The 17,664-nt window shown below is 36.4% G+C and overlaps 2 protein-coding genes across 3 annotated transcripts in view; one reads left to right on the top strand and one right to left on the bottom strand.

Moving 5' to 3' along the window:
- The first annotated feature begins 156 nt into the window (after window positions 1–156).
- Window positions 157–13,209, top strand: slc39a5 (solute carrier family 39 member 5). Its single transcript, XM_082146381.1, has 12 exons — window positions 157–313; window positions 884–1,052; window positions 1,439–1,632; window positions 1,720–1,870; window positions 3,298–3,475; window positions 3,565–3,734; window positions 4,700–4,819; window positions 4,955–5,012; window positions 5,120–5,266; window positions 5,517–5,597; window positions 5,686–5,876; window positions 6,550–13,209. The coding sequence occupies exons 1-12, from the start codon at window positions 294–296 to the stop codon at window positions 6,697–6,699; spliced, it is 1,629 nt and encodes a 542-aa protein (XP_082002507.1). The 5' UTR covers window positions 157–293; the 3' UTR covers window positions 6,700–13,209.
- Window positions 7,616–17,664, bottom strand: part of ankrd52a (ankyrin repeat domain 52a) — a 23,722-nt gene continuing 13,673 nt past the window's right edge. For both annotated transcript variants that reach the window (XM_082146377.1, XM_082146378.1), the window contains exons 26-28: window positions 17,290–17,372; window positions 16,989–17,080; window positions 7,616–16,670 (exon numbers count right to left, since the gene is read on the bottom strand). In XM_082146377.1, the coding sequence (XP_082002503.1) occupies window positions 16,420–16,670; window positions 16,989–17,080; window positions 17,290–17,372 (426 nt within the window). In that variant the 3' untranslated portion in view covers window positions 7,616–16,419. The remainder of the gene's footprint in view (window positions 16,671–16,988; window positions 17,081–17,289; window positions 17,373–17,664) is intronic.

Here is a 17,664-nt window from a genome sequence, read left to right as displayed (position 1 = left end):
TAAGAATGAAAATACAGATGACATGGAAGTTATTTGAACAGGTCTACTTCAACAACATTTGACGTGATGGGAGTGAGAATGTGTTGAATTTACATCACAGACAGTCATGAGGTAAACCAAGTTGATCAATGCCTTCGCGTCTTGTGATCTCCTCCGACAGATTCAAAGCTGGCCGCTGGTGAAACATTAACCTCAGATTCATAAAAACAGTGCGCCATACCTCATGCTTAAACATTGGGATACGGAGAGGATACAGGAGATCATGTAACGCGCTTAAGAGACTGCAGAAAATCATGGGTGGACAGATAGTCTGGTAAAGAGTTGATCCGTTAAAGCATAAATTCTAAATTTACATTATATATATATGCATATTATACTTAGGCTACATATAACTTTAAAGACTGCGTGGTAAATGAATTACAATGTGCTTCCTGAAAGCTTTTGATTTAAGAATCTTCTAAAGTAGGCTATTTATTCTTAAACATTTTTTGAATTATAGTAACAAGAATGGAAATTCTACACAAATAGGCCTACACAGAGGGAAATTGCTCAAATGTTGCTCTCTCCTAGCTCTGAATGTTTCTTACATTTCTCCTAAATTTCTAAAAAATAAAAATAAAAATGATAGCATAATTGCTAGAAATACCTGACTTTTAATTCCAGACTTTGGTGTCTTAGGAAATTCGAGCATGCTGCTTTGAAACAATCTGTATTGTAAAAAGCGCTTTATAAATGAATGTGACTTGACTCTTCTAATTGATTCAGCAATGCCTATTGAATATTGATTCAGCAATATCTATTGAATTATGCTTAATTAAAACTTATATTGATTGCTGAGGCCCACATGATCAAATTATTAATATTTATTTGCATTTTCCCCAAGGACGACTCTGAGCTTGAAGCTTCTGCTCTACCACTGTATGATTTCTGTGATGATCCCACCATTCCTCACACTGGCAACACATGCCCTGGTTGACAAGGTCAAAAAGTTGAATGAGAGCACACAAGTCAAATCTACACAGGAACAATTAGTGGAAGCTTTTGAAGAGCAGGTATGTTTAGAGGATTTTTTTTTTTAAACTAAAGTTTAAGTAGCAGATGCTTGTCTTTGATAATCCACAGTGGATTTTGTGATTTACTGGTTCCTACAAACCTGGTAAAGTAGATCTATCACATTCCTTGTGGGATTTTTTAAAACATAAAGAAATCAAGTGATTTTAACACTGAGCACAAAAATCTTATCAACAATGACTCTGATGCAATCACTCAAATTTAACTGTTGTAGTTTCAGCACCTGTGTTGAAATTCATGGATTGGAGATATAGTTGCAGACTAAGTTTATGACCCCAATGCACTATCATAAAAATATTAACATGTGTGGACCTTGAAAATGATGTCTGTTGACAAAATAGTAATTCAGATTTAATATTCTCTCAAGGGCTACTACTTGCAACGCCTGTTCCTTCAGTATGGGGACAATGGGACTTTAACCTATGAGGGTCTGCAGAAGTTGCTAGGCAGTTTAGGTCTGGGGGAAGTCAGTGTCCTTGAGATCCAACATGGTGGAGTGAAGCATTCACATGATGACCATCATCATCCAAAGACCACAAACTCACCTCCACTCAAAGAAAGGTAAGATGGCTAAAGCTTTATTGCATTATCTTCTCTACACCCACAGATTCTGGTTGGTGCCAAAGACTAATCCATTAAAACTTTCAGTCCTAGACCTCACAATAAATCAGGGCTCAGTGGATCTCCTGCAGAATGGGGTCACTCTGACTATTCTCCAAACCCTGGCCTAAGACACAAAGTGGAAGAAAGTGTGTTACCACTGGCCGACCATCCTACAGAGAAACACCTTCATGGGAATGTGAGTATTTTCTCCTGAACTTCCTGTTAGGGTGTTACAAATGGACAAAGTCTACAAAATGAATCCTCTTCACTATCACATGACCAAAGGTCTGTTGATATCTTGAGGTGTGCAGACAGTGAAATTTAATCCATTTGCCTCTCCCGGTCTGTGTTAGGTACACAGACTATTTTGGAGAGAGATAATAATCACGTGCCCTGCTGAAAAGATTTGTTTTAACTGGATAGTGCTGGTTTAATGCTGGTCTAGCTGGTGGGCCAGAAAAGCCATACTGTATATCAGTAAAACTCAACTGGTAAAGATAGTTGACCATCATGGTCATGTTTACATTTTCTGGTGATGCTGGTTGATCAAATCATACTGGTTAAACTCAAAGCCTTCTAAAGAAGCCTTCTTGAACCACCAGCATGACAGCAGAAAATATCTGTATCTGGCATATGTAAATACATATATATGAGTATGGAAGCCCATTTCTGCCACATAAAAAAAATCATGCTTTGTTAAATCATAATTATGACATTAATAGTCAAAATTATGAGATACTAAGTCATAATTACGAGATAAAAAAGTAAAGATTATGACATATTAGGTCATAATTGTGAGTAAAAAGTTACAATTATGACAAAAAATAATTGACAAAATTTGAAATGACAAAATATTGAAATTCCGAGTTAAAATGTAATAATTATGAGATAAAAAGCCATAATTGACAAAAAGTTTAAATTATGACATGAAAACCATAATTATAAAATAAAAAGTCAAACTTATAATAAAATGTCGACATTATGAGTTAGCACTGTAATAATTATGACACAAAAATTGTGAAATTATGATATAAAATGTTGAAATTATGAGCTAAAATGTCATATATATACATAAAAAGTTGAAAATACAAAATTTTGACTTTTTATCTGATAATTTTGACTTTATAATCTCATATTTTATGATTTCATAACAGACATTAGTTTTTATCTCATAATTTCAACTTTTTTATCATAATTATCATTTACCAAAGCATATTTATTTTCTGTAGTGCCAGAAATGGGTTTCCATTACGAGATAGGTAGTCAGGTAGTCATTATCTGATCTTTCAAATAGGAATTTGAGTTTCTAATATTATCTTAATGTGTCCCATAAGGAAAGGAATAGTTCTTTACAATCAACCTTATACTGACATGACGACCACTGCAATAATATTACAGAAATATTAACACTGAAATCAGTTCTGACTTCAGTATATAAAACAAGAGAAAGTGTGAGAAATGGAAGTAATGTAAGTTTTACTCTGAAGAACACTTTTATATGCACCATTAAAATGGACAACAGCGGATAAGGAAAATTGACCAATCAGAATCGAGTATTCCAGAGAGCCATGTAATAATGTTGAATCTGATTCTTATCTCACATTTCTTATTACCTTATCGCAGTGTCTAAACGTTACCCAGCTCTTGTGGAACTTTGGCCTGGGCCAAGCGTCCCATATCACTCCTGCTCACTTCACCTTCCTGTGCCCTGCCCTCCTGTACCAGATTGACACCGGAGTGTGTCTGCGACACGCAGAGGACCAGTCACAGGGAAGCAAAACCAGTGAGGGTTTCCTCAGAGGTGTGTTTGTGTGTGTGTAAACTGTGATATCAGAATAAATTTGTGTTTGTTTTCATGATAGTGAGGATTAAACAATAATTTGATCTCAGCTCTAGGTTGGGCCTCCTTGGCACTCTTTGTCATCAGTTTGCCCTCTCTGGTTGCCCTGGGACTGGCACCCCTGCTTCAACCTTCTATCCTTCAAATATTCCTCTGCCCGATGGCTGGGATGGCAGTGGGAACGCTCTGCGGAGATGCCCTCCTCCACCTCCTGCCCCATGTAAGTAACACAATGCAAATTAAAAGTCACATAATTATTCTGTAATTCTTCAAATATCCCAGCTAACAAAAATATGTTATAAGAGCGTTTTGCTAATGTTCTAATAAAAACATTGTTTTAAATGTTCTCTGAATGTTTAAAACCCCCATGGTTTCACACACAGGGCTTAGATTATGCCAGGATTAGGCCTTAGTTCAATTAGGATAAGTAGCTTTTATAAACATGCCTCAGAGAAAAAAAAAACATTTCTGGTGTGCATCTTGAGACAAAACAATGACACTGACATTTTTTAATATGTCAGTGTAAGTTGCTTTCAGTTAAAAGAGTTAAAACATGCATTTTAGTCTGGGACTAAGCTTAAAGGGTTAAGTTCACCCAAAAATGAAAATTCTGTCATCATTTACTCACCCACAAGTTGTTCCAAATCTGTATACATTTTCTTCTTCTGCTGAACACAAAAGAAGATATTTTGAAGAATGTCGGTAACCAGACAGTTGATGACCATTGACTTCCATAGTAGGAAAAAAAAAAGTAATTAATTCTTACATTCTTCAAAATATCTTCCTTTGTGTTACTTTTGAATGTTCTCTGAACAATCTGAAACAAGCAGTAACATTTAACAAATGTCAGATGATCTAAAACATTTCAGAACATTTCAGATGTATAAATAACGTTTTTGTGCTAATGTTTTCAGAACGTTATTAAAGACCAGATAACGTTGAAGGAACATTCTATTAACGTTACTGGAAGACATTTGTTCACAACTTTGAAAGAACCGTGCAAGAACGTTAGCTGAAGTTCTGAGAATGTTCCCTGTCAGCTGGGATACAATAAAATGATCTATTATAATATATATATAATATTTATATATATATATATATATTTAAATATTTAAAATATTTAAAAACAAATAAAGTTAAATGTCTTATTCAAGTGCTATAGATGTTGGGTGTTTGTGATTTCAGGCCATCTTCAGTCAACACACTGAACATCAGGATGCTGTTTTCAAGGGTCTGAGTGTGCTGGGAGGACTTTACCTTCTATTTGTCTTTGAGAGTCTTCTGGGAATTAAGCAACATTTCAAGGTGAGCTTCATCCAGTGGGAAACATATTTTTTGGACTTTCATTATGACCTGCTGACTTAAAAACACTTTGTTTTGAGGAAAGAGATGTGGAGTAGTTGTCATTTATCATTACAAAATGTTCCCTTCTTTTAACAGATTCTAAAGAAAAGGAGGCACAATGTAGAGTCTGGAAGGGAGCTTGACGCCCTGCAAGGTATTTTAACTTTTAACTTTAAGGTAACTTTTAACACGTGAGAAAGAGTGAACCAGAAAAGAAAAAATTATTACGCAACTTATAAATGCATCCATACTCTGTTATAGGTACCTCATTAGCCAATCAGAATGAGAGCTCAGGGCATGGGCATTCTCATTGGCAGCCTGGACCAGGGAAAACAGGCATCAGAAGCATGGCATGGATGGTGGTCATGGGAGATGGAATACATAACCTTACAGATGGACTAGCCATTGGTAGATAAAACGATCACTCATTAAAGGTGTACTAACTACTAAATAATAATATTAAAATTAATGTTTCATTAATTACACTCTCATTAGAAGAAGATATTTGCAAAAAGTTAATTATATATTACCGTGTATTGGTGTGCAATGTAAAATGTTTGCTCTGTAACAAAACAGGCTGAGAAACACTGACCTTTAATTTAGGTATAAAAGTATTTTTGAATGTATTTAATCTTAATTTTTCCTTTTTGTCCTCTAGGTGTTGCATTTTCTCAGAGTCTGACCGGTGGACTCAGCACTACGATCGCTGTGTTCTGCCATGAGCTTCCGCATGAGCTGGGTACATGATTGAGTCGTTTCTAGTAGCATATAAATGGTCATTATGAATCATCAGTATTGCATATATATATGTTTGCTGTTGTCTGCAGGTGATTTGGCGGTTCTGTTGGCCGCAGGATGGCCTGTACGCAGACTGGCTGTGTTCAGCGCAGTCTCGGCTCTGCTGGGCTTTCTTGGTGTTTTTACAGGGACGGCGCTGGGAAACCAGTGGGCGACGCACTCACCTTGGATTCTCACCGTCACCGCTGGGGTCTTCCTTTATGTTGCTCTTGCTGATATGGTAAACATTAAATGTTCATTTAAGACTTATTAATTTTTATTTTATTCGAAAAGCTGATATAATTCAGAATGCCTATGTCATGAAGTCGCTGCTGTTAACTACAATGAAAAAAAAAATTGTGTAGGATTTCCTTTAAAACAATTTCACTCACAAATTGCTAGTAATTTCACAATTAAGTATAAAAAAATGGCATGCAACACACCGAATTTAACATGAAATTTGAAGTAGTTACACTTTACAATATGGTTCCATTAGTTAATGCAAGTAACAATGAGCAAAACATTTATTAACATTTATTCATCTTTGTTAATGTTATAGCTAATAAAAGTTCAACTGTTCATTGTTAGTTTGTTAGCTCAGATCCATTAAATAATATAATATTAATATATAGGCAGGCTAACAGATACAACTTTTGATTATAATAGGCTCAATGTATTTGTAAATGTTTTAATTAACATCGAAGATTAATAAATGCTTTAGAAATATTTTTCATTGTTATTTCATGGTAACAAATGGAACCTTTTTGTGTTATCATGCTGACATAGTATTTTCTTGTAGAACACACTGTTGTTTTATTTACAACTTTACAATTGTAGTTGATGTTAAAGACTCCACTGCATCTCCATAACGGTCATAATGAATACAGTATCTTTATATGCCGCTGTTTCCCTAGATGCCGGAAATGCTCCATGGAGATGCTGGATCTCTGAGCCCTCTGAAGCGCTTCCTCCTGCAGAGTCTGGGCCTGCTGATAGGGGGCGCCATCATGCTTTGCATCGCCCTTTTTGAGGATCATATTGCCATTAGTCTGGGAGAAGACTAAGGATATAAACTAAAGAATATTCATATGCAACGTCATCCTCAGGATATCACACCAGTGTGAGAATTTCCATCCAAACCAGCAGTATTGTGTACATACCTCATCCCATTATGAACTACTGTGTAGATGTGGATATTCTGAAGAAAGTGCACTGGATAATGGATCGCTGTAAAAAGAGGAACAGTGGGAGGATCTCATACAGAGGCATCATCGGTCAACATATTTTAAACTGAAGCTCACTAAAATGTTTTTTTTTTTTTCTGAAATTTATGTGGGAAATACGTCTTACTGAATGACGTGATTAAAGAGATTCTGCCAGTTGATGTAACTGTAACTTGTCCTATGAGGCAAATAGTCATCAATACATCTTACTTTCATTTATCATATAAATATTTCTATGCCTATGCAACCTTAAATATTGTTTTTTTTTAATGTATTGAACATGGTTGTTGTTAAACTGATAATCTACAAATTTACAATAAGCATAATGTAATGGTTTCCAGCAAAAGGGTGTTTAAGAATTTAGCGTTCTTTCAATTTTAAATTTCATAATTTTTATATTAGAATAATTTCCAGCTATCATTGCAAATTAAAAACAGTTTTGCAATAAAAGTGTTTAATGAAAAATATAGCTCCTCTTGACGTTCATATGATTTGCTAAAGAGAAGGGAAAAGGGATTGACCTTAATTTGAACCAAAGCAGTTTAAAAATTCCAAATTAAAATGCCTATACAATGCAAATACATCTTTAATAAGATGTAATAAGATTCTATAAGATTTAATAAGATTCTAATGTGAGTTACGAATTTAAATACATCCCATCACAAACATGTACAGTAATATTTAATCAAATATGCTGTTACAACATGCTAACATTGTGTAGTGTTAATGGAAACAGAAGACACACAACAACAACAACTTGTATGTAGCAATAGCATTTTATTTCAACATTACCAATTCTAAGCCACGATACTGAATGACAAGACCTACTGGCTGCAGCAGTTCATGAACCTGACTAACAAAAACATATGGGATTTTTTTTTTTTTTTGTCTTTAAAGTCAGAGAGACCAATTCATTTTTAATAAGCTCAAATTAAAAATGATTATGTTCTTTCTTACTTAAATACATGTACAGAGTTTCACATCTGTTAGTAACAAGTAACCATTCACAAGCTCATACTATGAATTAACAAGGCAAAGTGCTTTCAGGATTGCATTGTCACATAAGGAAATGAATGGCTTGAGGTCTTTTTGTGGGGTTGAAAGGGAGAAGGTTCTCCTTCCTCAAGTCTAGGAAGGGGGTCACGTGACCGTCCTGACAGATTCAGGTAGAATCCACCGAATTCGCCCCGTGCCCCCAGGTCCAAAATGGATATGTACAGAGGTACAAAGTTGGCAGGGTGGTGGATAGCTAATGCGAATTAGCCAGTGACCGGCGTAGTGTTTTTTGGAAGGGCGTAAGGCTAGGGAATTCTACATACCCCATATTTTAGTACAGAATGAATGTGCATAACTCAAACCAACCAACCCCCTTTCAAACCCCCACCACCAGTAGAAAATTGAGTTGTTGCTTCAGTACCAAAGTCATACAACCATCCACGCACTCTACTGAACTCGACCAAATACACGTACATACCATGAAGAGCTGTAAACTTGAGTTCAGAGCGCTCACAGTGAACATTTAGAAGTGAGAGAAAGTGAAAAAACGGAGGGGAAATAAATGAGCACAAATGTAAATGCCAGCTAGTATAGGCTGATATTTTTCTCCGTTTTGTCAAAAAAAGCAAAAAAACACAAAAGAAGCGATAGAGGCAAGACACATTTGACATCATTTGAAATATAATGGGGAGAAAGTTCAATTTGAAGAAAAAATACACACACACAAAAAAGAAAAGAAAAATCATAATACAGTCTGGCTTCACATTCCAGTGGTACTCGTGTATACACTTACAAATGTCATGTTACACACAGACAGACACACAGTCGAGTACACTAATTGTTGTCTTATATCACCGATTGTTGGTTATAAGTTATATCTGTTCCATATACATATATATTTCCATTTGTCAACAACTGGTGGAGATTTAGATGCATCAAGCTGTAACACAGAGGTAGGATAATGCTACTTAAAATGCCTCACGTTTCGCTAATTCTAAACCATTGTGTTTGTGACACTGCGGGTATGGGTCAGACTTGAAGCGGCAAGCAAGTCGTGATCTTATTGTTTGATATGGAATTGGTGTGATGTCATAGACCCTGCAATGGTCCCAGGCTTCTGCTGGTGATGGTATCTCCTACACGTTTAACTTAAAGACAGGATAAGAATATTTGCAGATATGTCGATGAGGTATACAGGGTTGATATGACCCCTGTTTGTCGAACTCGCACGCACAACACATACACACCGGGTGCTGCCCTACACGACCGTGACCACGTTTCCATCGTCTAAACAATTAGCAGAGAGCAGCTTGGGTTTCAATTCTCAAGTAAATAGTGCAGTTTGGTGGCTTTTTTTAAAGTCAGGGTCACATTTCCTTCACGTCGTAATGTGTTTCCGTCACATCACAGAGTCGAATACTTGGCATGTTCAAGCGGAGCTTGACAGTAACCCTGTTTTATCAGAAATAAATGAGCCTTTCATCTATCCCAGCCTTTAGGTTCAGCATTTTGGCGATGGAAACGTAGCCACTGTGTAGTATTTTTGCTTTTCTTGAAACAGCAATCTTTTGGAAAGTCTTAAAGACGGCAGGTCTTAGTGAAACTGGATTCAAACACGGAACGCAGGAGGTCCGCTCGATTAAAGCCAGTCGCTTTGAAATGGCCAAATCCTGCACACATCCAATTCACATTCAGTTTGACTGAAATAAGGCTCTCTCAGCACTGAAATCTCTTATGTTTGTTTCAGTTACAAGAAGAGGGTGTTAACCTAAGGTGCCACAGATTACATAGCCAGGCCAAAAGCAGCCAGAGCCAACAAATCTTTAGAAATATACAATTGTCTCTTGATACATGTATTGCTTGTTCTTGAATGAAATCAAGTGGCCATCTCTACAGAGACATACATTGGTCCTATGTTGTGAAATACTAGATTACTTTATTCAGTGTGCTCCCTGTGATATCAAATATGAAGTCATTGATTGCTTGAGGCCAAAATGAAAGAGCTTAAAGTTAAGTTACAACTTAAGTTAATTTTAAGATTAATATTATATGACTTCTGGTATTAATTGTCAATGGTATCTCTGTTTTGTTCAATGAAATTCAAAGGAATGTTTTATTATGGTACAAGTTCCATGTTTCTTTTTTTAATTTGTCACAAATTTACAAAGGCATGAAACAACAAATATTGGGATCTTGATGTCAGAAAAAAAAAACCCTGATTCAAAGATCAGCAATGAAACGTTCTTTGGTACCGCAGAACATATGGCCCAAAGTTCAAATGTTGTGTGGGGAGAAATAAAAACCTGCATATTTCACTGGTGACGACAACAACAACAACGACAACAACATTCAAGATACCATTTCCAAATACAGCTATCACAATCTCTAATCCAAAAAAGAACTGTAATTCCTGGCAATGCACTTTGCTTTTGGTATCAATTGATCAGAGGTAAATGAACAGGTCTAAACACCCCCCCCCCCCCCCCACCACCACAAACATACACAAATGCTTAACATGCCACAAAAAGCAGACACTGACTTTAAGTGGCGCAGAAGAAGGTTCATGGAAAACGGCACTCTCTGACCTATCAACTGATGAACAAACAGAAATGCCATCTTTCCAGTAAGCAAGAAGTATCGATAAGGCTTTGACACCTATCACAGTTTCCACCAAGTCCATTGTACATTCCACAAGAAAGTGCCACTTACGAAGGCAAAGCAGGAAGGAGTTCAAATTTATACAATCCAAAAAAAACATAAATAAGTGAAATTAAATACCCTGCTTAAAGGAAGAAAAAAACAAAACATGATGGATTATGTAAGAGGGCATTTTCCTCCATTAAGGATACTATGGCGCACAAAAAAGTTATTGCACTTCAGTCCATTTCAGGTGGATACTTTGACGTCAATACAACATAGAGAAAAGGAGTCATGCCAACATTCTACAAGACACTGGGTTACAACTAATCTCCAATGCATTACCACACAAAAACGACACGGCACACGTCTACTTCACTAAGAGTTCACACTTTGTAAAACTAAACACGTTTTTTTTTCCATAGAGTTTGAACAGGTCACTAGCTAGAACCGATCAATTATGGTTGAATTAAATTTACAAAGGTTATTTATTCATTTGCGGTGTTGTGACAAATTTTGATCGCAGGTTTTGATGGCTCAAAAACGCAACCTCGTGGATGGTGGCTATTTCTGAAACTTACAACAGTTGTTCATTCATAAGGCTCACTAAAGGTGTTTAATGGAAGACCATACCCTGTGGCATGTACTTGATAACAAAAGGCACAATCCCACACACTCGTCACAAAGTGTAGTACTTTAAAGAGATGATGAAGATGCTTGCAGACTCCAAAGAAATAGCAGCATGCCACGCAAAGCAGTCATTTTCTCAACCGAAGCCAACAAGCAAGTGAGGTCGGTGTTAGATTTACAGATGAACTTCTGAAGGTCCGTGATCGGTCAGTGAAGCTCTTGGGCTATCTCTGGTGGCACTATGCAACTCTGTGAGATAAAAAGAAAATATTCCTGCATAGGTTTTTTTTTTTTTTTTTTTTAAATATGAAAATGTATTTTAAAGGGATCCCTATGTGCCCTGTCAGATCAGCCATTCAGTCAGGCTCCGATGGTCTTCTAAATAGCCTTATGAAAACAAGCTGCTGGCGAGAACAACAAAAAGCAGCTTTTTTCTGACTAGATCATTCGCTTGCAGATTTACAATTTGAACTATTAGCGCTTATAAAGTAGAAACATGAAGTAACACTAAGCCAGGGTGAAGGACATCATTTAAGTTCAAGAGCACCCCTTGAAAACTCCAATGTTTCCCCATTTCAAGGCCTTGGAGCGTGACCTTATCATGCGTAGCTAAAAAGCCCACCCAAATTACATGTACCAGTATTTATAGCACGATAGATTTTAAGGACTGCTAGTTGATGAGGTAAGATTGCCACGTCAAGGCAATACTGACCACACGCGAGGAATTACATCTTGCACATCTTGTGCTTCTGTTATTTACCTTGTTAGAAATATTTGCATTTATAACAATACACAAGTTTTACAACTTAAATGTTTCAATCAAAAAACTGGGGACAAAATCTGACCTGTTTTGTAAAAAGAATTTACCAATGGATTATATTTACTTATTTTAGATGTAGTTCCAAAGTCGTTCCAATACGGATTTTTTTTTCCCTGCAGACTTTCATTATGATGTTTTTATAAGTCACATTCAAGTGTGAAAATCAGTACTTAGGAGAACTAAATCATGATTTTTTTTTTTTTTTCTCAAAGAGTTTCTAGTTTCATGGTCAAATATTAAAAATCTAATTTTTTTTTACAGCTAAATACGCATACGTGTTAAACAAAAACACACTACATTTTTTTTCTCTCTATATTCTAGTGCAAAAACTCCTAATAAAGTCCATGAAAATGATTATTTTTAGGCCAGAAGCCAATATGGTACATCTTTCAGCAAAACAACCTGTAAAACTGTGCTTCTTATGAATCTCATCGAAATGAGATCCCAGGTTAATGACAAAAATCTCTCAAGTGCTGCGACTGCTGAACTATACCATTTCCTCTTAAGGCAAAAAGTTGGGAGATAGACAAAGGTTAAATGAAACAGGTGTTTTGAGTATTGCCTTAAATGGATGTGTCTTCAAGTAGTAGGGACGCTGAGGTCCGCTGAGGTAAATCAGACATTCTATCAGCCATTAATACCTTAGCGAGAAAAACAAATGATATCGGTACAAATATGCAAGGATGGACCATACAATAAGGACACTGAGTTAGCTACAATTAATCTGCTTTCCAACAAAATGGTTACAATTATTAGACAACTCTAGTTTACAACTGCCTGCAAGTAACTGAAACCATTATAGCTTGGTCAACAGGCAATGAAAGCTGGCCCTTCATAGCAAAGTTGCGTAAAAAAAACTGAACACAAAAAGCTCCTTAAACTGCACATTTTGTTGATCCAGAAGAAAACAAGAAAAGCGAAGTAAATGTGTCATTTTGGTAAATTTCAAATTTGCCCTTCAGTTAATAATGAAATTAAGGCGTTTCATAATTCCACTGCGTAGACATAAACCTCAAGTTATCAATGGTTCGTGGGTTTGATTAATTACAATGGAAGATTTAGAAAATAGTTTTTAAAGGAGCCGTTGACTGAATGACTCAACTCCAGCTATTCAATTAATAAGGGCAAATGTTAAGTTATGGCTTAGCCATGAAAGCGGAGCTCCACTAAGAGTTAACCAGCCCATCAGTATAGCTCAGTTAAGAATATACAGGCATTTTGAGACAGTCTGATTGTGAATGTACTGGCATTTTACAATATATAAAAATGGGCACAGTAGCTTATGTTAGCTTTGACTTCTTTTTTTCTTTTTTTTTTGGTAATGGTCTTGATGCACACTCAAAAACTGAACCCAAGGAATCATTCATTCACATTTTACAAATGTGTCAAAATGAAAAAGAACAGTTATGGCACTAAATGATTTTAGGGAGGAAACTCCCCTTTATAAGTTATCCTCTACCCTAAAAAAAAAGTCTTGCCACTTTGTGACTGGTTCCCTTATTGTTCGAACACAGAACACCAGATGCACCAACTCAATCTATTAAAAGTTCTGAAAGGGTTCAGTTCCAAAGTTCCTGTCGTCAAGCTAATTATTTAATCGCCAACTACTGCATACAAGATTTTCACCAACATCGAAGCAAGCTGCTTTTATCACGGCATACATTCGACGAAACAATTAAAAATTTTTTAGTGCAATGCCAATAAGACAATTAGAAATTTGAGGAATTAAAACAAGTACATTTTAGTTTGTTTTGGCTGGATAAGAATTATTATCGCTAATAAATAGACAAAGATCACCTCTAAAAAAAAAATTTGCTCCAAGATACAAACCGAAAGCAGCACTTTTTCTTGCACCAAATGAAATGCATCACTAATCACAGGCTCCACGGGCACTTGTTTTTCAAACTCAACTAAGTGTGGAATGGCTAGCTAGACTAAATTTATAAATAATAATTAGTTTTTTCGACAACTATAAGCAGAATAACTGGCAGTGCAAAAAACTTCCAAGCTCATAATCAACTTGCACTTCATTATCGTACCCTGTGCTGTCTATACACGCACTACTTCCCCCTCCACCAAACCCCAGCAAAAGTTAGTGTACGTGATAAAGTCAAGATCAAGTACAGGTAAATAAGCTTGAATTAAACTCCCACAAAGGAACTTCCTCTCAGTCAAGTTTAGAGATATTTCCCAGGCAAAACACTGATATAACTTGACTAATCTGATTTGCACGCATGCAAGTAGAGGTCAGATATTTGCCCATTTACAGCTTGTGATAGATGCAAAAGCGTATTTTTCCAACCTTTTTTGTAACTGAACAAGCAAGTGCTTCATATCAGGCTAGCGTAGAGTGGAGAATCTTGTTTAAGCAGCCAAAAATTGTCATTACAATGACGAAGAGGTCATTTCATAAATCAGTATAAATATGCTCTCCACACAGCCTTTAAACATCTAACGTTACGGTTTCATTTTTCTACGCACCTTCATTCATCAATAAAATATCAGTTATAATACTACTATATCTACATCACTAAAATCCTGATATACTGTAGTGAAAATAATAGTATTGGTATAATTGAGAACAAGTCCACATTTCATGCCTGAAGTATGCATTAGTTCGTAGATGTCTAGAATTACGGGGAATAGATCTTCCTAATTGTAAAAAAAAAAACAAAAAAAAAAACAATGCTTTTGTTCGTTTAAGAAAAAAAGAAATCCATGGCAAAATTAAAAGCCCTTTCAACTGATTGTCTCATTACTGACTGAGCATATATTGCCTGTTTGTGGTGCACAAAAAAAAAGGGATGTTTCAAAAACACTCATTCACATGTTGTTATTTTGAGTTTAGGTGCAAAAAACCTAAAAGGAAGCACAATCTTAACTTTATTAATTAATCTACCTTTGGCAATAAGGAAGCATTTTATATAGAGCAGGGGTGAATATTATTGAAAAGAAAACAAGGTTTATGCTAAAGATAATGCTTTTTTTTTTTTGGGATATCTGCAAGTGCCTAATAAAATGCTATTTAGAAATCACGCAACTTTGGTCATACCCATGACTGCTCCCCAACACCATAAACAAATGTAAAAAGGTCCAATCAGCCTCAACACTTCGTTTTGTGACATGTACACTCCCCCAAGTGGGTTCTGATACATGAATCAAACATCCATCTATTTAGCTAATCATTTCATAACGGATTATAGTGAAATACTCAACTCATGTTTCACTAGTCAAAGCACCATCTCAACAACTTTGGGGAGTGCATATGGTGTGTTTAACTAATTGGACACTAAATAGTAAAAAATTAATTCAGTAGGCACTATGAAAGCAACTCCACACTTAATATTATAACAATAAACGAATAAAGCAGTAGATTTATTGAAGATATTTTACGAGGCCCTGCCAACCCAACCCAAAACAAACCAAAATAAATAAAACAGAAGGTCCCAAGGAGCAAGTACTGTGTATGACGTTTGCATCTGTAATGACATTTGTGCTTTCTATACTTCCTTAGTGTAGTATCTTTATAATGTTTTAAACGCCCCAAATAATGACACTTTAAACTCCTCTTTCTTCTGCCCACCTGCAAACAGTGATCTGGACTACCTATTACCTTTACTGTAAACCTAATATGAATTTACCCATCCAAACACTATCCCTTTTCTCTCTAACAGTAAACAAGCATTATATTATATCAGACCCCTCTACCAGGAGGTCATTGGTCTTTTGGCTTAAGGTAGCATGGTTTCCCTTCTGTCAAAATGATTCTGTTAGGTTGTTTGTTTTTTCCTGATCTGTGCTAAATCAGATTGCACCTCACATAAAAACCTCAAAAAGTAAGAATCAAGTATGGGATGAAAAACTAGGACTGTTGCGCAAAAGTGGATGTCTCACACACAGCGCAAACACGCACGCACACAAACATACACACAAGACCACTATCAAATACATGGTCCCGCAAATTCATGCAAATCTAGTGTAACCCGTTTAAATTGTTCCTCAGGGCAGGCTGTAAATTCCTATGCAAGGCCACAGCGTCACGCAAATAGGAGGCATGATATGGAAACCCATCCATTATCACTGTTACCATGGAGACACACAGCTGCATAATTCTAACAAACCGAGTCAAATCGACTGCAATGAAGAAATAAAGGACTGACTCGCCAGTGATGGATACTGGTTCGAATAGATGGCTTAGATTCAGATTTTAGACTTATTAGACTCATTTTGAATGGACAGCATCTAAGATGGGAGTCAGGGGGTGGGAGGAAAGGGAAAAGTGGGGGAAAATAAATAGAAATAAATAGCTAAATTTGTCCTCTCGTGTTCGCTCTCTACTGAGACGTGAAGAAAAGCTCTGATACTGGCACAGGAGGGATGTGTGGCTGTAATTGCATATAGGTGTATCTAGGTGTGTAGAGAGGACCAAAACAAGCGACCACGTGGGTTTTTTTTTTTTTTTAACAAGTAAGAACGCCTCACTCGGTCAAGCAGCCATCCAAGCCGATGGTAGCACCATGGCGATCTTTGCCGTAACCATGGTGAAGGCCTCCATTGGGCAGGGGGGGGCAGGCGGCGGTGATGCCACAGTGCTTGAGCAGGTTGAGGCTGGGAGAAGAAGGTGAGGATGAGGAAGGTGTGGAGGAGGAAGGCTTCATGGTTGACAGAATGAGAGCTAGGCAGTCAGCAACAGCTTTATTGGATGCGCAAGCCAGGGCTGGCGTATGACCTGTGACATCACAAAAACAGAGACATTTGGAAGAAGAAAGAAACTCATACAGGTTTGGAACAACTTGAGGGTGAGTAAATAATGACAATTTTCATTTTTGGATGAACTATCCCTTTAATCTGGCCAACCTAAACTGGTGATAACCAACAGATTTGCGAGGTTCAGAACTAAAATCAATGTGTAAAATTTGTTACTAGACTTCAAACTTCAACAGTATTAACATTTGTCCCATCCACGTAGTCATTTACTGCTGTGAGCAACTAACAATTTTTAACCAAAATCACAAAATATTAATTTTCCTGTTCTATACTGTCTTACCTTCCTCATCCACTGCCAGCACTGTGGCTCCACGATTCAGCAAGGCCTGAACCACGGTGGCCAAGCCATTCCTGGCGGCAATGTGGAGGGGCCTGAAATATAGATCAAATTAAAGTTACAATGTTAAAAGGTATGCCAAGTTTAAATCACATTGGGACAAGGTGGTGTGTAATATGTCACAAAGGTAAACAAAGCCCATTTGCTGCGTCAGGATGCTCAAACAAAGAGCTGATAATGATACAGAGCCATGCACAACCTTTAACTTACAGTTGTATTTGCAAATTGTGACAAAGATACTCACATCTGAAGCATACTGTTGGTTGCGTTTATGAGGATAGGGTTGTGGATTTCCTTCAAGATCAGCATGGCACACATTTCATGAGCCTTTAAACACAGTAATATTCACAATGTTAGCAATACGCACATTCGACAAGTCTAAACAAGTTTTTAAAAATATAAAAAATGTATTTAAGGAATATAGATTTTTCTTCCATGTTTTAATTTTAACTTTAACAGTAAATCATTTCATTTGATTACATTTTCAAAAATTACATTTATCAAATTAATTTAAAACAGACAACTAAGAATAAAAAAAATAAAAAAAGTCATGTAAAAAATTTAGAACATTTAAAAAAATTAAAAATACATTTCATAGATCCCTACTATTGTAACAATA

The sequence above is a fragment of the Leuciscus leuciscus genome (assembly GCF_965113295.1).
Source record: "Leuciscus leuciscus genome assembly, chromosome: 18".
Lineage (NCBI taxonomy): Eukaryota > Metazoa > Chordata > Actinopteri > Cypriniformes > Leuciscidae > Leuciscus > Leuciscus leuciscus.
The sequence above is the reverse complement of the archived record's forward strand: the minus strand, read 5'-3'. Positions and strand labels throughout refer to the sequence as shown.